Source organism: Ixodes scapularis, unplaced genomic scaffold (assembly GCF_016920785.2).
Source record: "Ixodes scapularis isolate PalLabHiFi unplaced genomic scaffold, ASM1692078v2 PGA_scaffold8__174_contigs__length_109621045, whole genome shotgun sequence".
In the NCBI taxonomy this organism is placed as follows: Eukaryota; Metazoa; Arthropoda; class Arachnida; order Ixodida; family Ixodidae; genus Ixodes; species Ixodes scapularis.
In genome coordinates, this window is record NW_024609883.1 from 53,773,863 (window position 1) to 53,800,830 (window position 26,968).

The window sequence follows — 26,968 nt, forward strand, 5'->3', positions numbered from 1 at the left end:
AGCTCTGACTCAAATATAGGAAGGCCGTCTTCTATCTTGGGCCGATGCAGGCGGCGCTACCGTCGACACGCGATTGTTACAAAGCAAAACATAAAGATAACAGCTGTGCGCGTCAGAGGAGGAGGGAGAAGATGTCACTACCTTTCTTATTCAAGGGCATTAGCTTGAAGGGCTGAGAGGGTCCCATAACAATCAGTGTTGGTGTTTTTTTTCACAGGATGACACTGACGTAATTAGCTCAATTCCCAACCCTGTTAGTTTTATCACGCACGGGTGTTGTACACTGGTTTGTTAGTAACTCGTACAGCATTCTCCGAATTGCCACTGCACAGTAGATGCAGCATAGTTGTCATATACTAGGGCTGTCAACTACCCGTTGTTTAAACTTCCATAGAAACAAGTGCCCTCTGACGATTCCACAGTCCCATGAAAAGGCTGTGTCGTACGATAACTTTCATTCACGCCAGACAGAATCGATAGTGACTTTGTGATAAACTAAAGCCTTCTTGGGACAATCATGGTGATGCTACCGTCGACGTTCGTGTGCGAAAGAGCAGAAAACAATTAAGATACAAAAGTGCACGGCAGAGCAGAAGGGAACAGGTATACCTATGGCAAATATATACTTACGTTACTAGAAGAATACAATATACTGCACTCATTCACGTGAGACAGCGTGCCTACAGCATCAGATCTGTCCAGTTGGTATGGACTATAAAGTTATTATAATTTACGCTAGATGTCCAGCTGAGGCTGGTGTGCGGTTTCAACTTGAAGCAGACGACAACCAGTCTATAATTTACTAAACATTTTAGTGAAAAACCCGAGACTGCGGTAATGACAGAGGACGACAAGGAAGAGAAGGACAACGTCTCAAACTTTGAGACGTTCTCCTTCTCTTCCTTGTCGTCCTCTGTCATTACCGCAGTCTCGGGTTTTTCACGAAAATGTTTAGTAGCTCCCTTGCGCCCTTACGTTCTGCCCATCTCTAATATACTTTTGGTAATGCATTTCCGTGGGAAAAGGAGGGTGAGTTTTTTTCGCGTGGTTAATAAATTTAATAATATAAAGTATTGGACAGTTACAGTTTTTTCTTTGATATTTATCTCTTTAAACACAATAGACAAATAGCTCCATACGTGCATTTGTGCACGTTGTCCAACACTGTTAGCGCAAACACTGCATCGGCGCTTTTCTGCACTGGTGTTTACGTGGCAAAGCAATAAAGAGCGTAAAGAAATTAAAAAAAAAAATGAGACGTCAGAAACAACGTGGTAGTGCAAAATCAGCAACTACTTGTGCGTGTGAACGATGAACATGAAGGGAGAGCCAAGTAATTATTGCTATTTACAATAAATTATATTTTTTATTATTATTTATGCCTCTGTATAGGTGCGAAGGAAGTTTCTGTTCTAGCGTTCAAAACATTTTATCTGCGTAATCGAAAAATTATAAAATGAGAGAAAGCCAGGAAACGCTTATCGCCCGATCAAACCAGCGCAATATTTAAAAAAAAAATGAACACTCTTTTTATAGTCCAGTTGAAACGCGTAAAGCACTTTTAGTGTTTACGCGTTTTAACCATTAGCAAATGGGAGTGATTTTAGTTGCATAACACTCTCGCAGATTATAAATAATAGCGTCATCGGGAGGTTGGCGCTTATTGAACAATCCCTGCAATTGTTTCACCGGTTATTCTTGTTTAGGTACGTCGCTTTTCTTTACAAGTAGGTAAGCGTCAAAAGACATAGACAATAAAGTGAACAAACAGGGGCGCCCCTGTCTGTCTACCTACTCGCATTGCGAATTCTGGTAAAACGCTGGTTGAGCTTTGTCTAACAAGCTGTTAAAAATACAATGCTAAAGCAGGTATGCTCGCTAGCGACATAAGTGATCAGCTATTACAGTTTTGTTTTATTTTAAAAAGCTTGTCGCATAACATCAAGCGAATGAATACGACTATAAGTGCACGGTTTCTTTACGTAGAGGAATACAGTTCATTCTCGTCTAGGTATCTTCGCTATACTGGAGAAAATTGTTACGTGTAGAAAATCTAAATGTTGTTTACGACCTGTTCCTTTACAAAGTTATTGAGTTGTCTTATTGTCCTTTTCTAAAATAAAAAAAAATACAAAAAGACAAGAAAGCTGTGGATAATTAGTGACTTGTAAATAATCAAAACCCGGAATGAAATATGCCCTCAGTTCATAACATGTAAATATATATATTTGAAGGAGTATAAAAGAACCTAATAAATAATAAAGATACTTATATAAAGTGATCACGCCTTTACTAATACGCAGATAAATTTGGAGCTATTTATTTTGAACAGAAGAAAACTGGACGTCCTATGAAAAGCTTACCGTTGAAAGCAATAAGCGGCGTTCCAGACGAATCGAAAATAGCCAAACAAACTGTAAGTGAAAACCTCTCGCTAATGAGTATAATCGCCGATTTTTAGCCTGTGGAGCTTCAGGACTTCTGAGGATTTCAAGAACTATACTATAGAACATAACTTGTAACATTGCATATGTCTTTTCACCCGACGATTCACACAGATATTGTTAGCCTAATCAACGTTCTTAAAATATTTGCTCTTGTGGATTTTATGACAGAAAAGCGGCACCCATGAAAGTGGTTTGAGATGTTTTATGCTACATAATATTTGTCACAACACCAATCGTGTACTGCCAGGCGCGTATCCGAGCAAGCACGTCTGTGGCCGAATGGGAATCGTGATTGCTCCCACCTTTCAATTCCTAAGAGCGGAAGTACCGTTTTGTTATTTCTGTAAATGTCGTGTTCTGATAAATTGAGAACACTGTTGCTTGTTTGGGGTCCGAACGTTCTACTACGTGCTGAACAGTCTACGCCGACTGTTCCAGATGCCCAAACGTGTACCTAAGGGGTTCCTCGTGGCGAGCCGGAGTCAGTCTCACCTCAGCGCTCGGTCCTGGTGTTTCGCCGACATCGACGCCTACAACGCTAACCTTGTTTGTTTCTTTTTTTTTTTTTCCTTTTGGAAACAAGTTCGTCCTATTAAACGTTAAGTTTCTTCAGTTATTCGCCGCCTCATCATTTGTCATTTATCACACTTTGGTGGAGGAGCTGGCTACGACCCATGCAGCCTACCCCTCCCTGGGCCCACCAGTGCTAGCCCGCTCCCCAGCGAAAGAAGACTTTTTGAGGTGGAAGGCGCCGCACTCAAGGCAAGCCTCCGAAGTTTGGTCTCCTACTTCCAAGGGTAAGACGAAACCGTCTACGAGACCAATCATGAATACCCAGTCGTCGCACTCTTCGACCGCTCCATTAGTCGTCCTGACCGTCGCCTCATGCAATCCGACGCCATACCATAGTAGGACCCACGAGGGTGTGGGGAACTGGCTTCAACATTATGAACGCATAGCCCGTCATAAGGAATGGACTACGGAACTGAGCCTACAAAACCTTTACTTCTCCCTGGAGAAAACTACGAGACTAGTTCGAGAACCACAAGGCTTCGCTGACGTTGTGGGACGCCTTCGTCATCGAGCTGAAGAGGACATTCGTGAATGAACATCGTAGGCAGCGGGTAGAATATCTTTTCCAGGCAGGGTCTCAAGTACCCAGCGAAAGCGTCATGAGCTTTGATGAAGATGTTCTGCGACTGAGTACCCGTGCAGACCCTCGAGTTACCGAGCCGAAAATACCGTGCCTCCTCGTGAGAAGCGCGAAGAGCGACATCTTCGGTGGCCTTGTTCGAAACCCTTCAACGACAGTCGATGGGTTTGTTGCCGAAGCAGTAAGAATAGAATGGGCGCTAACGACCCCAGATTGCCGCTATCATCGGCTCAGCGACGTCTCAACTCTGGCTTCAGCCCGCTTCGAGTTCAGTACCAGCGCCGATGATATTCGCGAGATAATCCTCGACGATCTTCGCGAAGAACTCAAGAAACTTCTGCCGGCCGCGGATCCCCTGGCATCACTGTCCATCGCCAAAGTCGTGCGAGAAGAGCTTCAGAGAGCCATAGAACCGCGGGCTCCTGTCAATCCTGCGCCGCTCGAGCAACCGGCACTGAGCTGTGCCCTAATGGCCCAACGGCCGCCGCCTGCCATTCAATAGCAGACACCATCCCGACGGGATAATTTGATGCAGCAGTATCTTCAACGCCGGGAAGGACAAGTCCAGTACGTCCGCGCAAAACGACTTTCGCCGAGGGAAACCGACGTGTGGAGGAAAGCCGATCGACGCCCGTTGTTCTACCACTCTAGGGAAGCTGACCATATCTATCGCCGTTGCCGCCACCGGCAAATAAAGCTGCGCGGTTTCCACCCGAACGACCAACGTCCCCGCAACGGCGAGCAACTGCGGGAGATCGAAATATACCTCCGACGACCTCAGCCTCCCCCGCCTCCAGCTCGCAGTGGGTCCCGGTCACCGTCACCACGACATCCAGCTTCGCTAATGCGCCGACCCCGTCGGGCCTGTCGCCCTTGTCGCGCCGGGAAAACTGTGTGCGGCCATCTCTGGAGGTGGAGTTGCCGTAGACCGACGCCGTGCATTGGAGTGAAGCTTCTGCAACGGTGCCCAACAGCCTAAACGTAACCATCAACGGCCACGACACGTCGGCACTCGTGGAAACCGAGCAGACTAGTCCGTCCTGAGTGGGAGGCTTTCACGCCGTCTTAGGAAGGTGACGACGCCGTGGAATGGCCTCAAATACTACCCACCGGAGGGCACCTCATCATACTAGTCGGAAGATGCACTGCTCGCGTCAAGATCCATGGGAAGTCGTGCCTTGTGAAGTTCGTCGTTCTGCAAGGCTGTGCGAGGGATGTTATCCTAGGAATGCCCTTTATCTGCAAGTATGGTGCCATCATCGACCTCGGAGCAAACCAGCTGACGTTACGAAAACCTCTTCCACCACCAGAGGAACCCAAAGCGACGACACCCGCGGTCCGAGTCCTTGCTGACAATGTAAACCTTCCGCCACGATTGTCAGTTTTTTACCCGCCGGGGCCAATAAAGCTTCCTGCGTCAAAGTTTTGCTTAAGGGCAGCGTCCAGTTTCTTCTAGGACAAGGTATCGGCGTCGCATGCGGCGTAACAAAGCTTCGGGATGGGCGTCCCATGGTCTTCGTTACAAACTTCCGACTAGAACCGCAACATCTTACGAAAGAAATCATCGTGGGCCACATCGAGGAGCTCGGGGACACAGCCGCGTTAACCGTACTCTCAAAAGAACCGTCTTCAACTCAGCACCAATGAACGCCGCCCTCGCAAACTGACATCGACCTCAAACTACCTGCTACTGAACGACGACAGCTGATTGAGCTACTCGGCAAATTCAGCCGATGCTTCGCCACGTCCTCAAGGGTTCGAAAAACGACGGCAACAAAGCACCGCAATGTCATTAATGACAAGGCCCACCCTGATCACCAGTTGCCGTACGGAGTCTCTTCGAATGAGAGACAGGTTATTTAACAGCAAGTTCAGGAAATGCTGGACGACGGCATCATTCAACCTTCAAAACGTCCGTGGGGATCCTCAGTCGTCCTTGTAAAGAAAAAGGACGGAACCTTGAGTTTCTGCGTGGACGATCGTCGACTGAACGCTGTGAACAAAAAAGGCATCCATCCGCTTCCCCGCGTTGACGACAGGTTGAACCGGCTGAGCCACTTCCGATATTTTTTGTCGATGGACCTGAAGAGTAGCTACTGGTAGATTGAAATCGAAGAACGCGACCGAGAGGTAATTGCCTTCATCACGCCCGACGTATTGTACGAGTTCAAAGTTGCAGCCAGCCATTGTTCCCGATCAGTGGCGTCACTAGGGTCAGCGGCACCCGGGGCGGTGGCCCGCAGTGACACCTACACCCCCCCCCCCCCCCCCCCCCCCCCCCCCCCCTTTGTGAAGCCACTGGTCCCGATCCCGTTGACCTTTCGGAAACTTGTGCAGACTCTGCCGCACAATGCCACTTTCAGATCCAAGATATGTGAGGCAGCTCTTCACGCAACATCTCGGGGGTATTCTTTTCGGAGCCGATCACGGGAATTCACCACGGGCACTCACTTCTGGGGGGATCGGTGGCCGAGTGGTCTAGCGCACACCAGCTCGGAGCACGTGGAGCGAAAGCTCGCGCTGCAGAACCCAGGGATCCTGGGTTCGAGCCCCACCCCTGCCCGTTTCGATCTGGATGAGCATCGTACCGGCGTGCGGTCGTGTATCACTACTGCGTGATGCACGTTAAATACCCCAGGCTAGCGGCTGTACCGCACTGGCTAAATTTCTCATCTACAGCTGGGAGACTCGTCGCCCCTGTGAGGCAGACCAAGTTCTAGGCTGTATAAACACACACACAACCCCAATTATTGCACTCACTTCTCATTTCCAACTTTTCAATGTACAAAACAACTCGTCTTGAAGAGCAGAACAGCGAGCGGAACAAACATAACTAACTGCAAAAGAAATCGCACGGCAGACGCATGTCGTCTGCTGCGTGCTGCAAGAAAAAATAATCACAGGGAACAAAAACGCACGGTCAGGTGTAGTCACGTGACACCTCCGTTGGCATGTTTCGGTTTCGGTTTCGAGCAGTTACGTTCTTTGGCTTTATTAAAAATATACAAGACTCTGTAGCAAAATATTAATTGGGTAGTCTTCCGACACCATAATGTATAGCCTGGCAAAAGATGAAAAAAAAAAAAAAAGCTTTTGGGGGTGTCAGTGTCCCTTTAACGCCGATTGCCTGTCAAGGGCCTCCGTCGAGGGAGGTCCTGCCTGCACGGAAGACGACGCGATCGAGCGTTTTCTCGGCGCTTTGGGTGTCTGCGACAGTGAGAAGACCCTGAAACGCGACCACTCATCGAGCTTCTAGAGGAAGAGGGTAGTACGGTTCACCGTGCTTTCGTACGAATCCTGCCTACCTTAGCCATTTGACAAGGGATGCTGTACAAGGATAACTTCGGCTACTACAACACAGCGTGGCGGTTTGTTGTCCATTCCAGCCCTCAATAAAAGATCTTACAAGGATGCCATGATGAGCCGACGGCGGGGCACCTCGGTTTCAACAGATACTTGTCAGAATCCTTGAAAAATCCTAAAAATACATGAAAACCACAGTTGGCCTTTTCATGTAAGTCGTGCTTAACATAGTATCACGCCATCTTTTGCCAGGCTGAATAAATTTCGAGGGTTACCTCTAGTGTAGCTAGAACGCCAGCTTTATTTTCAACTGCTCATTGGCAACTATACATTATTGCTTACTTGTCTGGGGCGAGGGTGGTTTCAATTAAATGTAATCTTTAAAAAAGTCAAAAGGTGGACGACTTTTTGAAAAACTATTGAGCTCCAATCACGTTTCTTCTTACTTGAATCACATTATGTACTGAATATTCAAGCCTTATATAATCAGCGGCTGGCTAAAGTAAGATTTTTTCAGAATCTGCACAAAACAAAATATATTGCTTTATTCACGATTAATAGACAAACTAATGTTACTGACTCCTTTATATAATTACAATCATTAAAATTTTTCTAAATACAAGGTGTTAGGGTGCAGTTTCATAAAAACCATCGTTAGGCGTTTCATGTAAGCCGTGGTGAACATAACATTGCGTCATCTAGGGGGGGGGGGGGGGAGGGAGGTGTTACATTTGGTATTGTTTGGAGGTGGTCTAGTCGGTGGTGCATTGTAAACATATAAATAAAACAGCGCAAACGAACACAATGACAAGCAGAAGAAGGGACACAGACACAACGCTGACTCACGACTCACTCCCTTTTTCGTCTTTTTAAAACACATCAACATAAGACAAAAAAAGAAAAAGAAAAAGAATCCATGTAGGACACCTTCACTGTCATGTTCCATCTAAAGAATTTCTAACAGAAAGTATACAATTACAAAAAAAAAATGAAAAAGGAAAGTAAATAGTAGAAAAATATATAACTATGCAATCGTTCCACCTCAGGTCTGAGAAGAGCCAAAACTACAGCGTGAGCCCTAATGCTTTGTGCGTACCTGCCTCGCACGGGGCCTCATGGTGTGTGGGCACCGTTTTTAGACTGCATGTAAGCGCTTGTAGCTATAAGATTGCTCCCACGGAAGCAGAAAGAAAGTATTAAATAAACGTGTCCAAACTCCGAACAAAATCTAACTCTTCACTGGATAACGTAACTGACTCTGAACTTAAACGTAGATCGAAACCGTGTAGCTGAATGTAAAAGGCTCTATGAATTTCCCTAGCAATTTTTTCGTGAATGTTTAGCCAAAATTTTAATGCCACCTAACCGAGGTGAGCAGCCACACCAATCGCAATGAACGGCTAGGTGACCCGAAGGTGAAGAGTTCAAAGACAGAGAATGCTTCCGAGCTCTCTTTAATACATCTGCCCGACTGCTTAATATACACTTTACCGCAGGAAACGGGTATTTTATAAACGACCCCCACAGCACAAGCTACATATTTGATGCGATGGTTTATCCCACGCCCTACACGTTGAAGTCCTGTTCTCTCAATGGAAGCACAGAAACGAGATAACTTGGAAGGTGCTGAAAAAAGACTATAGGGACTTCGTATTTAACAGCCACTCTTTTAATCACGTGGGAGAAATTGTGCAAATATGGTACTACCACCGGTCGAGAAGCAGGTTTTTGTGTAACCTTGTCAAGTATCCTTATGTCGATGTGTTTTAAGAAGGCGAAAAAAAGAGTACGTCGTGAGTCAGCGCTGTGTCCCTTCTTCTACTTGTCCTTGTGTTCGTTTGAGCTGTTTTATTTATGGGGGTTACATTTAAATGCGATAAGAGACGTCCAGATGTGTACGAATAATTGAAAACCTGCCTAGTTCCAATCATGTTTGTCCTACTTGAATAATATATATATAGAGAGAGAACATTGAAGCGTTATATAGTTACCGAACGTCTGAATTAAGATTTTTCAGAAATAAAAACCGACTGCCAATAATGTACCTTCACATATACAAGCGATAGCGCACTGCCCATTTAGACAGACAAATTAAAAATTATATAAAACCTAAAACCAGAACTATGGCGCACAACTATTAAATTGACCAATTCCAGCCTCCTGAACATTTGCCTGACTTATTGATAGAATAGAACGTGCTTCCTCCCTGCGGACCTTAAGGAAAATTTCAATAATTTGTTCTATAAATCCTTCGTAATTGGTTTTATTTTGAATTGCTGTTGTTCCTTGTATATTTTTCTCATGCGCAAGTGCTACTGCAATATTTGTGCTACAATATTTGTATTATTAATTGCAGTGGCTTGTGTAGCAGGTGCAGTCTGGTGCTAGGGGCTTAGTCAGGCTACCTCTGTTATCGCGTTTTGCCTCAGCTCCAAGAAAATTTAGTATTGTCTAAACTTTCGAAATAAAAGTAGAATTGGTCTGTCTGCTTCAAATTGAAGCCGAAAGTCCCGTAGACACTTGCGCCAGCTAAACCTCTAGCGTCCATTATGAGAACTTTATGGTGTGGACAGACCGCGTCCGACAGAACGCATTCGCATTAGGCTGTCGCGCTGTAGTGTTTTTTTTTTTGTTTTTGTTTTTTTGTAAAAAGAGCGCTGCCGCCAACGTACCGACATACCGAATTCGCCAAGGCAACAGAGACGGCTGTCTCCGCTGTCTCGAAGGCTGTCCACGCCGATAGGTAGCGGCAGCCACTGCTCCCAGTTCATATGAAAATACTCCCAGATTGCGTGCGTCCAGCCGTGATAGCTACGAGAAGGCTGTCGGCTCTTTCTTGAAGTAACACGTATTCCGCAGTAAACTATTCGCCTTTGCCGTCAGAGTGTAGGGGATGCAAGGAGCCCGTGTCGCCGATCACGTGACGCCGAAAGCGCGAAGTCGCAGCTTCCATTTTCTTTCTCTGGACGTATTCTTCCCGGTTCATTCAATAGACCCTTTTTGAAATACTGCCCTCTGTTGACAGCTGTGAAATCCCTGCACAATGGCGGACTAAAACCCCAACGTCACGGCACACTGGAAAAAAAAACACCCACACAAAAAGGTGATGCGCGCAGTGACGTTGCACTTTCGACGCTGTTTCATTGCCTGATCGGGTCGTATACTGCTAACCGCACTCCGACGTTCGCTCTCTTATGGAATGACCTGCACGTTCCTCGATGCAGTTATTCCGCCATTGTGCAGGGTTTCCGACCTTCTAATTCGGCACGGGACTTTCGAAAGGGGTCTATTGGATGCAGAAGACACATCGTGAAGGTGCGCTTCTAGCCTGTGTATACGCGTATGCGTGTCTTTTAGCCTTCGACAAAACTCCGACTCGCGATTTAAGCAAGTGCAGAAACGACATAGAGTCTTGGAAAAATCACGATGGCGAGAAAATGCAAGGAAGCAAAAAATAAACAAAAAGAAAGTGTGCGCGCCGGAGGAGAAACATGCCGATGCCTTTCTTACTCAGGTACCTCAAACAAACTAATTACCCTAAGATTAACTAGTCACTGCGACGGGAAGGCTAACAAAGATCAAGACAGAGCTCATAGCTGAGATGAATAGCCGTGCTGAACCAGTGAAAGTGTATAAATGTTGCGGCTGAGTGCCATCATAGAGTTATTATAATGTACGCTCGAGGTTCAACTGGCGCTTGTGTGCTGACGCAAATGGAAGCAGACAGCAATCGGTCGAAATTTTACTTCCAGTAATGCATTTCTATGGGGAAAAAGGAGTGCATTTTCTCCCTGCACTCGATCATAAAAGAAAATATCCCGAATAATTCGTACGTACTACGTAGCTTGGAACATTTCTTTGTCAGGCCGACGAAATAATTGGTCAGCCAGTTACGGCGTTCTTCTTTCAAATTCATTGTATTCAAAACGGTGCTAAAACGGCTTCGCACATGTATTTATCTGCACTGTCGGACACTCTTAGCGCGAACACGACGTCGGCGCTTTACAGCATGAGGGATTTACGTGCCAAACGAACGAAGGACATCTGGAATCAAAGGAAGAGGGCAAGAACTATACGTAGTAACCCTGGATCAGTAGATACCCGTGCATGTACGATCAAAATAAATTGAAGGTCACGTAATATATTCCAATTTTAAATAAGTAAGTACTGCTTTATTCTTCCTGCTCTGTGCGAAGATGCTTGTTCTGCGCTCAAAATGTCATCTGCACGCTCGAAGTCTTTGAGAACAAGGGCCCGATAAAAGCTGCCCGGCAGAGAAAACAATGCGAAAAAAACATCTTTCATAGCCCACATAATCTATTGTTTACGCTTTGACATGTTTCTATCCGCTCATGCACGACGAGGTCGTTTCCATATAGTGGCATGACTAGCATATTAGCAATATACAGGGTGTTTTTTTTTTATTCTTACAAATTTGTTTAAAAAACCGTGAAAGCTACACTAATGCTGTTTGTGCAGATGGGTTATACGACCACGCGGATATTATGTGGGTATTCATCTTTGCGATAAGTCGGTTAATGAATAACTTTTTAATTAGTGAAAATAGACAGATAGTTCCAACTAGAAGCTTGCTGAGCATTATCGAAAACCACTAAATCAACTACTTTTAGAAGGATATAACGCAGGGGCAGCATTCTACGGCGTTCTGTAAAAACGCTCCATTTGGACGCGTTTCTAGATTTCGCTTTCTTATCGGAGCGTATCTTTACGCCCGCGGTCCTGTTCCCCGGTGGTCGCAGCGCGAAGCCACCGCCTCACCTCCCTCGTAGAATGGAGGGAAGTAGGGCGCACGTAGTGTGTTGCGCGTCTCAGGTACCGGGGAGCAGGACCGCGGGCGCGGTGATGCGCTCCGATACGAAACCGAAATCTAAAACGCGTCCAAATGGAGCGTTTTTACAGAACGCCGTAGAATGCTGCCCCGGCGTTATATCTTTCTAAAAATAGCTGATTTAGTGGTTTTCAATGGTGCTCTACAAGTTTCTAATTGAAACCATATGTCTATTTTCACTAATTAAAAAGTTTATTAACGAATTTTTATTAATTAGTGGACTTATCGCAAAGATTAGCCACCGCTATAATGTCAGGCTAGCCGTATTACCTACCTGCAAAAACCGCATAAGTGTAGCTTTCACTGATTTTTTTTAAACAAATCTGTAAGGATAAAACAAACCAAGAAACACCTGTATAATCGTCACCGGAATGCTGGCGAACCTTCAACACACTCTATATTCCTTCCGATTGTTATTTTTCTTTGAATAGTCGCTTGTTTTTACACACCTGGTGCGGAACACACGTTTGGGATTGAGATGTAGCGAAGTTAAACATCGTTCACTGATAAAGACAAATGCACTAACTAAAGCAATTGAACTTTCGCAGTGTTAATCAAGGTACATTCTGTTCGGTACGACCCAAATAACAAAATTGTTCTGTGTTATTTTCCGGTGAAGAGACAAAATGCACGCGCGTTTTCCCATAGGAATGAACAGGAGCGCCGGAAAAGTAGACTGGTTGCTGATTGCTTCAATTCGCGTCACGGAAGTCGCATAGACACCAGCGCCAGTTGAACCTCTAGAGTGCATCTCAATAATTTTTCTTAAAACATTCTGTAATATCGATTGCCAGTATGAGTGGGATCATTTTAATTTCAGAAAGTGAAATGTATTATTTAGAACAAAAAGAACACATCGCTCTGCAGTATAACTCTATGAGTACCACCACCCGCGCATGGTTACGTCGAAACAGAATCTTATTTTAGGCTTTTATTACGCTCTAAATATTTGCGTGCGCCCACGTCCCCGTAAATCATACGGAGAGTTTTGTAATCACTACGATCCAACGCATATTTAGACGGATGTTAACAATTGTCCGTGTAGAATACCGCTGCATCATTAGTAGCATCGATCGTGAAAAGGAACGCCACTACGCCGGGTTCTTTTAAAGGTACGGAAGTGAGGTATGAGACTGGCACTATTCTAATCGAACTACAATTCACACACCCCTAATAAATAATAACGTTTATTTTAAATTTGTACAAACGGTGAGGAAAGAAGAAAAAATATTCCAAATGAAGCTTGACGAGTCATTCTAGGCAAAATCAAAGTTCCAGCAGAAACCTAGAATATGTCACGGTATCACTGTGATAATATGAAACGTCCATGTATGTGTCTGGACACAGACGCCGTTTATTTCCGGTGAAGGCTTTTTTTTTCACCTTTGTCATTGGCCGAGCTTCCTACGTGAGGTACACGACTCAACGCAGTTAGCACAATCAAATCCTCAAGAGCTTTTTTCTGGTCTTCTTTTGTACTTTAAAGGCTGTCATCAAAACTAGTAGTTTGATTGACTGTGCCTACATTTGGTACCAATATAAAATATAAAGTGTTGCTCGTGAATCGTAGCTACTCTGGTTGATTAATATACAAAAACAAAAGGCGTCTCAGTCGATTTCGCGCAAACTGTGCAACGCAACGTACATCTACACGAAGGCTGACTCTCAGAAGGCTTTTGGGCAATAGCAGAACCACGAGAATTCCAAGCGCATACGCAGCTCCAAAGCCGTGAATTCAATCCCCTTTCTTCGGTTTCACAACGTGGCCACCAGACCGAGCTAGTTTTCACTCTACACTGGGATTGGCGGTATAGGTCTCCGTTGCTCTTTTTTGCTCGCCTTTTCTGCTGAGAAACTTCCGCTTTTCCGGGGATGCAAATGGGCTATAGTCGCTGACAGCCAAAGAAAGGCGGGGCATGGCCGGTGCCGAGCGTCTTGTTAGCCCTCTGCAGCCAATAAGTATGGGGCATTCGACGATAAGAACACCAAAGAGCCAGTCTGGAAGCTTCTTTTAGGTGCCGACAATCCCAACTCTAACGAAGCAAGATATCATAATTTCTGGCCTGGTCATTCATCGCTTTGCTTTCTTTTTTTTTCGAAGGCCGTAATGACAGACTTGCCGAGAACTGAATCCCAAGATTAGACACACGAGCTTACTACATAAATAGGATGTGCTATCTTCGATGGAACGCGATAACATCATTCGGGAAACTGGTGTTCTCAGTAGGATGGAAGTTCTGAGCAAGTTAATAGGCTGTCGTAAAAAAAAAAAAAAAAAAAGGATAGTTGGCGCTGTTGCGTTGAGCTCAGATTGACTCTGCTTTTGTTGACAGTCAAAACGCTTCCCTCATGAAGCCAAGCGCATCGAATAACTGGCGCCATCCATCAGTGATAATTATGCATTATGCGTCAAACGCCTCTTCCTCTTTTCAAGTGCTAGTTTTGGGTTGTTCACCTCCGTGGCGCTGGGAGTCTGTCTCGAACTCCGGAGCGCTAAGTCGAGGGTTCGATCCCTGGGCTACCTGGGGTGTCTAGGGTGTCGCTAAGTCGAGGGTTCGATCCCTGAGGACTACCTGGGGTGTCGCTCATAGCCGTAGTTGCTTTGCAACGTTAAGCCCTTTTTTTCTTTGGGGGGTGGAGGGGGGGGGGGGGGGCTTGTTTACGCTGCGCGTAGGCAGTGGCCAGTTATCCACGATCCTTTAGGCTGCAGGACAAGCCTTTAAAGTTGTATGCGTTCCACGTAGGGCTTCACTTACACTTGGATTCTTGACTATACTGGATGTTCATTTCTTAATGGGGTGGGGGCTGTCGGTGTGATTAACACAATTTATGAGTACACATAGGCGGTCTATGTTGTGAAGTTCAAAAAGACAGACAGCAAAAAGAAAAGAACGCATGCATGGAAAGTGAAGGCGACTTTGGCGCGAAGGCTCTTTTCGAGTCTTCGCTCAAGCCGGCATTCAAACCATCACTGCAAACTCTGTGTTTCTAAGACAAGCTGCCTGCAATAAGAGAAAAAAATTTCCAGAAAAACATTTCGTTTACATTTTTTTTTTCTTTTTACTAATTAAGTTACGCAGCACCAAGCACTCAGTTTTCATCTAATCGTTTCACTGACCGAGTTCGTATCCAAAGTTCCAGAGCCTGTCGATTTTGTCGTTCGAAGTTTTAGAAATTCGCTCATAAATTTTGAACCAGGTAAAGGTTAAATATTTATAAGCGAATTTCTGAAACTTCAAACGACAAATAGCAGTCGACGAAACCCACAAAGATGTGGAGTTGAGTGTCGTTGGCAAACCGTAAGAGACCACTTTCAAAATAAAGCCCTCTGTTGGCAGCTGTAGAATCCCTACACACTGGCGGACCAAAATATCAACCTAACGGTACACTGGAAAAAAACACACCCACAAAACAAGGTGATAAGCGCAATGACGTTGCACTTCCGACGCTCAGTGACTGGCTTGTTGGCTAGTAGTGTTGGCCCCGCTCCGACGTTCGCTATCTTATGGCATGACTTGCACGTTCCTTGATGCAGTTGTTCCGCCATTGGGCAGTGGTTCCGATCTTCTAATAATCGGCACGTGAATTTTGAAAGGGGTCTATAGGCCGTATCCTCCACATTAACTTTTCTATTAAATTGCTAATAACGTCTGAATCAAATACCGGCAAGCTTTAAAATGTTGGCATCTGGTCCGGACCACTGGCACTACATTTGGCTGAAGATCGATTGTTCGTGGATGCAAAGTTTAATTTGGGAATAAAAAAAAAACCTCTAAAGTATTCCCTTTAGGACACACCGTATAGATAGCTGTTCGGTTCCTCGGTGATTGACATGCCAGTACTTGGCAGCGCAGCGCCTATGATCAGTGTGTGCCAGTTACCGACAATACGTATCGAGATATAGCATTACTCCTGAGCTTGTCGAAAATTAGCACATTGATTAGATTTGTTATCCTCCTGTAAGTGTAACGAAATACCGTTACTGTTATGTTGCTTCCTACAACTGACGAACGTTTGTTTAGCGTTGCCTTGAACTTTAGTGTTTGGCAGTAGTAGGCGGTGGTTATGAAGTTCGATTGCAAATAGACGTTTACAAAGCGGCTTTACATCTAAACACTTAGGAAGTGGAGACACATAAGGGACGACATAATACATTGTCCTGGCTGTATCGTCCCTTATGTGTCTCCAATTTCTAAATGTTTATAAAGCACCAACACGCTCAAATAGTACGACGTTATGTCGTTTTCCGTTTTTTTTCTTTTTTCAAACTCGTTGACTACAGCGAGGTCCCTATGGGACGTTGGGTTCTCGGAGGGACCAAAACGTGACTAATCTGAATAAGATGTATGTAGTAACCAGTACCGTAATTTGATAGGCAATATGACATAATATGAAGCGAATTACTTTAAACGACAAGGCAGAAAGTTGGGCGAATTTGTTGATCATCTTACAATGTAAAACAGAAATAAAAACACACACGAAACGAGAAAGCCGCGAACACAGCACTGTTGTTGTTGTTGCTTTGCGCTATTACCTTGTAACCGCGTGGTGGCTCTGTTTCCCTTGTTTCTTGTGTCGCGTTGTTGTTGTTGTTTGCGCCGTTTTACCTTGTAAGATGATCAACGAACGCGCCCACTATTCTACCTTCTTGAAGCGTATTTCTTATACACGGAGTCCTTTTCTATGTTCTTCAAGTGTAACCCATCATAGCTGTGTATTTTTGCCTCCCATTTTTATTTTGTCTCGTTATTTATATTGCGCGCTCCTTTACACAGTAAGATCACTTCACTCGTTAGATATTCCGAATTCCAACAAGCACGTTAGCACATTGCCGAAAAACCTAAAGCGTTACCAGTAACGTTTTTACTTGCGACGCGTTACATAAAACACTGCTTATGACGGACGCAGCCACTCACCGTCTCCAAAGGCGGCTGGCGCGATGCGTGCGTGGCAGCCCAGCGCCCTGCCCCAGGCCGGTTGCCCCAGGTTGTTGCACGACCCGTCCAAAGAGCGGTAAGGTTGCCCGCTCTTGCACGTTTCCGGGTACAGCTTGTCGCAGAGCGGCTTGTTTTGGGACACTGGCTCCAGACCGCCAAGCTCGAGCTTGGACAAGGCATGTTGCACTTTAGTCTTGGACGCCTTGTTCCTGGGACAGATCGTGGGCGTCGGTGTTGGACCGACACTTCCTAGATCACCAGGACGTGGTTCTATATTTCTAATGTCTCCAGCGGATCCCAGGGGTTGGCACAGATTAAATACGAATGTTGTGCCAACGTCAGGGACTCGCGTTCAGAAACAGTAAGGACACGAGTTCGAGACGAACGCTGGCGAAGTATGGGTGTACAATCTGCCGTCTTCCGGTAGTGACATCTAACGTTTATTATTACATCCTCGTTATTTAGGAGGTGCGTGTTCAGCGCGCTGCTTTCTAGTGGAAAAGTGAGTACCACATTCATTCACGCATAGGTCAACTATTTCCGCATACACCTCGTTGTTTTTGTGTTTTGGGTTTCGTGAGACGTACCCAAAGAAGAGTGTTGCCAAAGAGCCTGAGTGGTGAGGTCCTGTTTCATTTTCAGTCAACTTAGAATGATCCACTATGTTCAACGTTAAAATAGGAATGGCCTAACAGGATAATAATCTTGATGTGATACATGTGTGCTGAGCATACTTGGGTAGTAATTCAATTACAGTAATTGAATTACTGTAATTTAATTACTTCTCCTGGTAATTTGTAATTGTAATAATTACTTTTGGCTAAAAGGAATTGTAATTGTAATTTAATTACTTTCTAGCTTCAGTAATTGCTAAATTTCAGGCACAATTACAATTACTTTTGCAAGATTTTGTGGCGGCGGCGCTTTCCCCCCCTGGCTACGGAGACGACAGCACAGCCAAAGCGACAGGGGATAGAGTGTCTCCCAACCTGCTCAAAAAAGAAAAAAAGAGGGACGGGAAAGGGAGGCTGGGATAGAACGGAATGAAGGATTTTGTAGACTTTAAAACGATTTAATCAAGAATTTGAAAAATAATTTGATAAATGAGGGCTACATTCGCGTCCGTTTTCGTTTCTGTCGTAGTTGAATCTGACTCTTCGTCTCGTTCGCTTCCTGTTGCTCCTGTTTCTAGGAATCTTTCTTATTTCTCATTCCCACACGGGGGGATCATGGGTCGAAGTCGAGCTGGCTCCGATCACATCATCCGGTCGAGGCGGGCAGGTTCGAGGTTCTCCTTACACGTCTTCGCCGCTAGCATATTCGCTTACATATTTCAGTCAACTTTGGGGACTTTTTTGTTCATGAAATTATTCTCTTTTCTTTATGAGTTTTTTTACGTCCTTCTCCTCTATCTCGTATGTTGGTACCACTAACAGTAAGTCGTGCTACTCTAACATCGAGCCGAAGAAGCAAAGAAGCAGCAGGTCTCATTAACACGACTCACCCTGCCTTACTTCCAACTGTTGTTGCTACACTGCTCTTCCTTCTCCCAATCCTCGTCTATCTTTTTGCATAAATCTTCATTATTTAGTGTTCGCTCTACCTAACCCTTTCAACCGTTTGTCAGCCCGATTGGACGAGATTCCAAAACTTACAAACCACGGCTTTAGACTGTAGGGAGCTTGTTTTTACATTTGTTGTTCGGTGAAGGCTTCTTTTTTTTTTCTTTTTTTTTTTTTTATAGAGGGCTTGGCTTGCACTTTGTTTTTACACCTCTATCGTGACCCTCCACGCGTTCTCCTCTCGTCCTGGCCTGTGGAACCGTCCCGAGGCGCGCAGTGCTGTTTTGCATTGAGAACCTGCAACTGTCTTATCTACAATGGAAAAGGAAAGGCTGCCGGGGCCTTGTTCCGAAAAATTCTTTAAACAGATTAGCAGCAATGTAAAAATATAATCGTGAGGTGCAAACTCTCCGCACCGTCTCTGAAAACAAATTCAACAAACCGAAACGCGACCTCCAATTTGCGAAAACATTTGCAGGTAGGCAACTTTTTTGTCACTTTCAAGAATACTTACAGTTATAAAAAAAAAATAATAATGGCTCGTCTATATCTTCCAGCTCAAACACGCTCAAGTAAATCATGAAATCGAGGCGTCCAAGAGGCCGCAGTTTTGCAATAATTCGCGGATTCTAATTTTCGCGACGCGGTGGGGTCGCAATATAGATTCCAATGTGTTTCCATTTTACCGGAATTACTCGCGGGACTTATTTTTCGCGAATTGTAGGCGATTCGGGAAATCGAAAATAAAGTCGTTTGCAGTGTATCATGAATTTTTCGAGGTTGTTCTTGCCATGCTAAATTCAAATCGGTCTTCTTTATGAGACGCATAACATCGATACAATCATTGCTATCCTAATGATTAGCTACATGACGATCCTAAATTTATTATCTATATCAGGAGCTTTTTGGGTGTTATCGTGCACTGAATTAACCCAGAATCCCTGGCAATAGAGTTGCTGCTATTGTGACACTAATTTTGTGGAAGCAACCACAAATCGCGTGCTACGGTTACCCTGTTACAAGTCCACAGACAGGGAGAGGCAGCGAATCATCGTGGCTGAAGTGTTTTCGTAAGTTGTCGTATTCTTTAAATGTTTGACGTCATCTACAAGTTTCTCTTGTTAGTCATTTTTACGTGAGTTTTATGGTACCAATGCTGTCGCATATTTGTTTCCTTGTATTATTTTTAAGCTTATTTTTTTGTTGCTTTGACTTGAATACCATTTGCATAAGCTCTAAGGAGATTCACCTCGCACCTGTGAATTTTGTCGCCATTTATTTTTATTTTTTGAGAATATAAGAACGCAAGAGTTCATTACTCCAAACTATTAAGTTCTATAATCCATTTAACAAATTTTATAAAAGGAAAGTACAATGCGTGACATTTATACACCATTTATACAATACGGCCATATAACTCGTTTACAGTTATATGGCCCAAGGTGGGTAACTCTCAGAAATAAGTAATTGTAAAGTAATTGCATTACTTTTGAAAAGTAATTTGTAATTGCAATGAACTACTTTCGCGTAGTAGTAATTGTAATTGTAGTTAAACTACTTTGGGAGCTAAGTAATTGTAATTGTAATTAAATTACATTTTGAAAGTAACTTACCCATGTATGGTGCTGAGTGAGATAACACTCCGTAAATAGCATTACTAATTGCAAGAGATCTAGAGTTGGAAACATTGAGGAGAACTTCGAGTCGCGGGAGAAGTCGCTGTAAAAGACCCCATGGCGTAGGTCCACATACCTTTGGAGTTACCAAACAATGGTCGAAAGATTCTATTTTTTTAGAGTAGACACAAATATAATGTTAAATTATCTTAGCGTTCATGCTTAAGGCAGGTATACGCACCTCAGCCACGTCACTCAAATATCGCGCTGTTGGGAGCCGCACCGATTTGTGCGCCAAAGAACTTGATGATAATGGAATTAATGCGAAGGTGCAAGCGAGCTAGTTAAGAATTACGAAAACTTTCGTCATTCTTGTCCAGCTCGCTTGCTCCTTTGCATTAATTGCATTATCATCATAGCCTTAAAATGCAGGTCGTTCACCCTTGTTGGTGTTAAACTGGTGGCAGCTGATAAAACCCGTTTGCTCTGCTGACATCTAACTCCTGGTTTGCTCAGTCGGTAGAGCGCTCCACTGGAAATGGAGAGGTCCTTGGTTCCATACCAGGACCAGGAGGATTCAAGTTCTCGGTCGCGCCCCAGTCACCTAGCTCTGTTTTGGAAATTTGTATTTGTCCTTTGCACCCGTCCTTCTCCAGGGTTTATTTTCGGCAAAGAGCTTGAAATCAATACAAATAATAAAAAAAAATATTAAAATAATGTTTGCGCTTGACTCAGCCAAGAAAGCTGTGCTTTTCAATCGCACATTATCTACGTCGGACAAGGAGCTGCAAAACAAAAATAGGATTTCTCCAAGACATCTGCCATGTAGTCCGCAGCCTCATTCTCAGGCATTTCTGCGTGCCCCTGCACCCAGGTCATGCTGAGCAGCGTTACTGGGTCAAAGTCATTTGTCAAGATTCCTAAAACGCCTGGCACTTTTTTTTTTTTTTTGTGAGACGTTTGCTAGTTTGTGCTTACTATGCTATCAGCCCACCCTTTGTATAGTTATAACTCTGTCTTAGGAGAAATGCACCTCATACTTAAAATCGAAAGAATAAAAATACGGAAGACAAGCACAGGACAACTATGTTCAACTCGTGCGCTTTTACGGCTACACCTCATGTATCTTTATTGAAGGTAGGCTTGCACGTGACATGACAATTTTACTCCGAGCTGTGGTCGGTTCACTTTATTGTGAAAGATGACCTGCTGACATCAGTGTAGTTCCGAGTACCATCCGGAAAAACCTGCCAATGTCTGCAAACTTTTTATACGGCTATGTGATCGACGAGTCCTGTGACGCGATTGCAATAAACTTACAATTTGATAGTTTTTGCAGAATGGAATACAGGGTGTCACAAAAAAAAAATTTCCACGGTCTTTTTTACCGCAAAAATAAACTAGGCATCGCCAAACGCTCATTCTCCGCCCAAAGGTAGAGCTAGAGGTCACAACCAGACGCTAAAGTTTCAGCCCGATCCGACAACTTAATCAAAAGTTATTAGTGATTTTCTGAAAATTTCATTGGGAAAATGGGGCCCATTTTTGCCCGTTTTCGGTTTCTGGTGCCATAGAGCCCCATGTGTTTGAAAACTCCGTCGGCCGCCATTTTCCCATTGAAATCTTCAGAAAATCACTAATAACTTTTGATTAAGTTATCGGATCGGGCTGAAACTTTGGCATCTGGTTGTGACCTCTAGCTCTACCTTTGGGCGGAGAATGAGCGTTTGGCGATGTCTAGTTTATTTTTGCAGTAAAAAAGACCGTGTAAATTTTCTTTTGTGACACCCTGTATTTACCTGACCATTTTCTCCCCTCGGAGGCGCGTTAACACAAATTTAAGGGAGATTTTTTTAACAGATTTATTACAAGAAAATTCGTAAAAGATGCACTAATACGGTTTGTACAGGTGAGTTATACGGCCAGGGGGACATTATGTGGGTGGCTAATCTTTGCGATAAGTCGGCTAATTAACTAAAATTCCTTAATTAACTTTTACTTAGTGAAAATAAACATATGGTTCCAATTGAAAACTCAGACAGCGTCCTCGAAAACCACTAAATCAACTCTTTTTAGAACGACTTGAAGCTCGTGGGAAACTCGGGGCCGCAGCGAATTCACCACTCGTGAAGCAGGCTCAAAGGTAGCAGTGGCGGAACGCGATAATTAGATCATTATCACGTTCCACCACGCACGTGACGGAACGCGGAAAGCAGCGCGGGCTTGTGAGATTGCTTGGGAGGCGCGCGAAATTTTAACCTTTGAGAATATTTTAAAGAGCTATAAAACGCAGACAATATTGGTATCTTAGTTCTTTAGACGTGACAAAAAGCACTTCCAAGACTTGTTCAACCCAAGGCCATAAATTGTTGCACGGCTCCTTTATGCTCCCTGAACGCTTTGAACAGAGCTCATTGCCCTCAGTGTAGACTGAGGGTAGCGCAGGCACTGAGCAGGAGGCGCCTCAGTGAGTTGGTAGACAGCACGGCTGGTGGCCTAGTAGGGCAACTTCTGGCAGGAGATGCCACCGAACTCTTGGAAAAGAGCACTGGGTCAGAGTTTTACAAGGTACACGGACGTTTCAGTACAAGTTCGGGTTGCAATGAATGATGTAGTGCACCGTTTCAGATATCCGAGATTTTAGCATAAAATGGTGCTACCTGCCAAACTAAACTTCATTGTGCGGTCGAATAAAGCACGACCGCTGTTTACACCGCAGAAGTTACGCTGTTCTTTTATTTTTCAACATAAACAGTTTTCTCCCAACATTTCATGTTTAAGCCTTCTCTTACAACGTGAATCAACAAAGCATTTTTTTTTTAATTTTTCTCAGCACCCATTCCTTAAATTACCCCGAGCATGGTGAGACGGTGCCATAATATGACAAACCAATAATCTTCTCAGCTGTATTTTGACCTTCCAAAACAAGGCGCTTTTTTTTTTACTAGCGCTCACTGGCGCTCACTGTATGTTCAACAGGCTCCCGAACAGGAAGGTGCTCTGTGAAAACGGGGTTTGTAAGTGATATTTCTAAAGTCTCAATTTTATGTACTGTATAGACGGTGACAAGTTAACAGTTCAGGGGAAGCCCGTCTCCCCTATTTCCGCTCCAGCAGAGCGAACGCTCCGGAGGATGACGCCTCCTCTCCCGTTTTCGATCTGCTAAAGTAGAAAGAGGTAGGAGGAGTTTCCCCTCAATCCTTAACCTGTCACCCACTATAGACCCTATAAATCAACAGTTTCTGAAAGTTCATGCATGATCAACTTAGGCGAGCTCAAAAGTTTAGCCAGTGCTTTATACATCTGCACCAGGTATTCCTCACCTCCGAATGAGCTGGAGCAGGGTGTCCTCGTAGCTTCGCTGAGCTGCGTCCAACAGCAGGGCGTCCGGGTGCACCGGTCGGTTCCTCTGGTGCCTCAGGGACGGCGAGTATCGCGGACCGTCCGACGGCAGCGCTGCGTCGTTCGTTCGCGCAGTTAAATAAACATGGCCCTGTCACTCCTCGCGCGAACGTTAGTAAGAAAGTTCCTCCAGGCTTCGTTGCCTTGTCACCGTCGGCACGCCTTCTCGGGTCCTTTGCGGAGAGCGAGTCGTCTGCTTTTTCCGCAGGGGGTTGCCGTGACGTCAGAACGCTACCGAGCTCTGATTTGCCTCGATTAGAAGGATAGTGGGCAGACCTCGATGCTATATGCCTCAAGGTCTACCCCACTATCTTCTTTTTGTTTTCAATCATGCACTAAACGTTTAGCGTTCTGACATCATCGCAACCCCTGTGCACGAAGCAGACGAACTTGCCCTCTGTGTAGGCATATAATAGCTTGAAAAGCGCAGCACATCTTCTCGCTCCTCGGCAAATGAGGTTGTGGCTTGAGCCGGTAAGTACACTCCGATTCACATTAAGTTTGACCGCTAGCAAGGATACAATTCGATGGAAAATTTTAAGCGGTGGCAAAATGGCATCGTCAACGCGCTCGTGGTTTCTGCGTTTGCTACTACCAGCTAATCCAATCGCAGAAAAAAGAAAAAAAGAGCGCAGTATTACGGCGCATTATTTGTGCGTGGTTGGTTCAGCCCGTTAAAAGAAACGTAAGAAGACAACGAGCGCCTTGGTGATACACTTTTCCCGCGGCGTGATGGGCTTTGTGACAACGTGGTTATAGACCAAATCAACTCTATGACGTCACGCCTCTTCGATGGCGCTGCTGTGGTCACTGCGCATGCGCAGATGCTACGCCTCGGGCGAATCTGGTGTCTGGGCGACACAAGATTATAAGCACAGCCGGCAAACTCCGGCTTTGCTTATAAACGGCGTGTGAAAGAATAAACGGCGAGTAAGTATAAAGATGTTTATAACTGCATGAATCAGCTGGCATGTGTGCACGCTTTAATGAACGTTAGATTTACACAACCTCTCGTGAAGATAAAACGCGCCAGAAAGTTGGGTAAAACGCTCGAGTCGAGGCCTTTTATGGGATTTTGCTTGATTCACGATTCGAAACTGTCTGTCTGTTTTTTCTTTGTTGGTGCTTTCAGATATAAGAAACTCCCGGGGGAATACATGGCCCTGTATTGTTGGATACAACTGTCGGCGACAGCACGCTGTTGATGCCAACACATTGTGGGTTGTGCGGACAGGTTCCTCAAAATATTATGCCCATAGTTGAGGTAACCATATTTAACCAAAATTTGCATGTCTCAAAAGGACGACAAAAAAAGAAGACAATACAGTACTTGCATATCTTTGTCTAACCGTCATGTTTTGTCCTTTTCGATTGAATAAAAAAGGGGTTTGTAATATGGGAGTGTTTATGCATAACGTTTGAACTGTCTTACTCTTTCCGTGTGCTTTTACAGCCCCGGCAAAACCATGCTAATGCGAAGCATATTTCAAGTGTGGGTGTAGGAACCAATGGTCCCGGAACTAACGGTCCCGGAACAAATGGTTCCGGAACAAATTGTCCCGGAACTAATGGTACCAAGTGTAAGGTAGGAAAAAATGGTCCCGTAAGAAGATTGTTTTGAAACTAGGTAATACCATGCAATGTACGTCATCCATTATGCAATCAGTGATGTTATGGTGGAATGAAGGATCTCGTCTATATCTTGAAGCCGGTTACTTCGAAAGAGGTGGACGGGTATTAAACCTACTTTTATTCAAGATCGTAAGAATATTTTCGAAATGAATACTATCCAACAGTTAGATTCTGACTGTTAATTTAGTGACCTTATACGATAATATAGCAGCTATTACTATTTAAATATAAGGGGCTTTACTGCAATATATATGATATCAGTGGGCTCTTTTGAAACGAAAAATGAATACCCCCAGTCGGGTCCATATCACATGAGCAAATGACGTTCTAGCGATCAGCGAGATTTCAGCGAATCGACGTTTTAGTGAATAACGGGAGTACGTGTTAACACCCCCCCCCCCCCCTTTTTTTTCCGCGCTGCACTTACGCCACTTCGCGGCTGCAGTCTGTGGCGGCTCATCACAAAAATGTGAACCCATTTGGCCCACCCGAAAACGCCGCCTCGCGGCTTCCGACTATTCGCTAAGGTGTCATTCGGTGAAACGTGGGCGTTCGCTAAAACGTCATTTGATCAAGTGAGTGCCTCTCCTGCTAAAGCCATGAAACTCGAATTACTTCTATCTCGCCATGACGCGTGGTGGTAGCACACATAACACGCAGAGCTCGATGCCTTTATAGGTGCATTGGGTTTCCGTAGCGCAAAACACTTCTGAGCTCCCCAGAAAAATATAGAAACGGTTCGAGTTCGTGCTACCAACAGCCTCGAAATTCGGTGAGTGTTATTGGATTTTAACGGATTTATCCGAAAACGCAGAAGCTACATTGGCGATGTTTATCTGGGACCATTTTTTTCTAGTTTGTACTTGGGACCATTAGTTTCAGGAACATTTGTTCTGGGACCATTTATTCTGGGACCATTTGTTACGTTTCGCTTCAGGGGTATATCTCTGCTAGAAACAGGAAAATAAAAACGCACGTTCTAAATTCTCTTTATTTTTTTTTTATTTTTTGCTTTCGCTATGATATTTTTAGGGAACTGCTGCTAACCGTGCATGTAAAACGTGATTTGTAAACTTTCTTTTTACTTTTTCTAAAGAATACAAAAGGCGATTTTCATAGAACGTTCTCTACTTTTGTTTCTTCCCTGGGTCAAGTCTACCGGACATTGGGACACGATCTAATTAACCCATAGACCAGTCTAGTAATTGCTTCCCATGCGTGTAGCTTTGTTTGCTACGATGCAGAACGTGTTGTGAGCGTGCCAAGTTCTCTTATACAAAGTATTAGACATCCACACATGCATACAGAACCCAAAGACTCGGTATTTTTCACCTGGAAGACAAGCGCTGATAAGGTGCATACATCATAACAATAATCGTCTTCCACTGACTCTCAGTTTTGTGTACCGGGCTGCGGAAGGAATCGAGATCATTGGCAGTAGCCATCTGCTATGGACAGCCAGACACCGCCTATGCATGCTTGGCCTACTGACTCGGCATTTTTCGCCTAAGTAACAAACACCTGCAAAGTGGTTTTTTTTTCAAAATTTAGGACTGAATCTAAATTGATTGATCGATTAACTGGCCGCTTAATATATGCATTGGTTGATTGATTAGAAGGTGTATACTCACTTGGGTACGGTTCCAATCGGGCGAACTCCTTCAACGCGATGTCCAAGGCATCTTTCACTTCAGCCAGCGTTAGGCTAAACGTTTCGCCTTTCCCTTCAACTTGCACTACGACATCGTCATCGGCCGCCCACACACGGCTCCCCACGGCGAGCAGAAGCAGCAGAAGGACCTTCCACGGAAGCATCGCGTTCGTACTGGACCGAGCCTCAGGCTGGTGTGGCCTTTGTCATAGCGAGCTGTGTTTTTCTGCTCGTGTTTCACCCGCCCCGTTGAAATGTGCTGCGGTTGCGGACGTGCAGGAATCAACGCGGTCGGGTAGAAAAGCTGTAATAGCGCATAAATCAGAGGTTATTTATTTCTCTAATAAACATAACACGTGTTCTAAGGGCTAGAGGGGCAGATGAAGTTTGTTAGATATTTCAGAAGCGGCGCGTGA

The 26,968-nt window shown here is 44.6% G+C and overlaps 1 protein-coding gene across 1 annotated transcript in view; it reads right to left on the minus strand.

Annotated features, from left to right (window-relative positions):
- LOC120838519 (chorion peroxidase-like) overlaps positions 1-26,716 on the minus strand; it is a 65,269-nt gene extending 38,553 nt beyond the window's left edge. The window contains exons 1-3 of the mRNA XM_042286986.1: positions 26,533-26,716; positions 23,191-23,323; positions 16,669-16,898 (exon numbers count right to left, since the gene is read on the minus strand). Of these exons, the coding sequence (XP_042142920.1) occupies positions 16,669-16,898; positions 23,191-23,323; positions 26,533-26,716 (547 nt within the window). The remainder of the gene's footprint in view (positions 1-16,668; positions 16,899-23,190; positions 23,324-26,532) is intronic.
- Between the last annotated feature and the right edge of the window lie 252 nt (positions 26,717-26,968).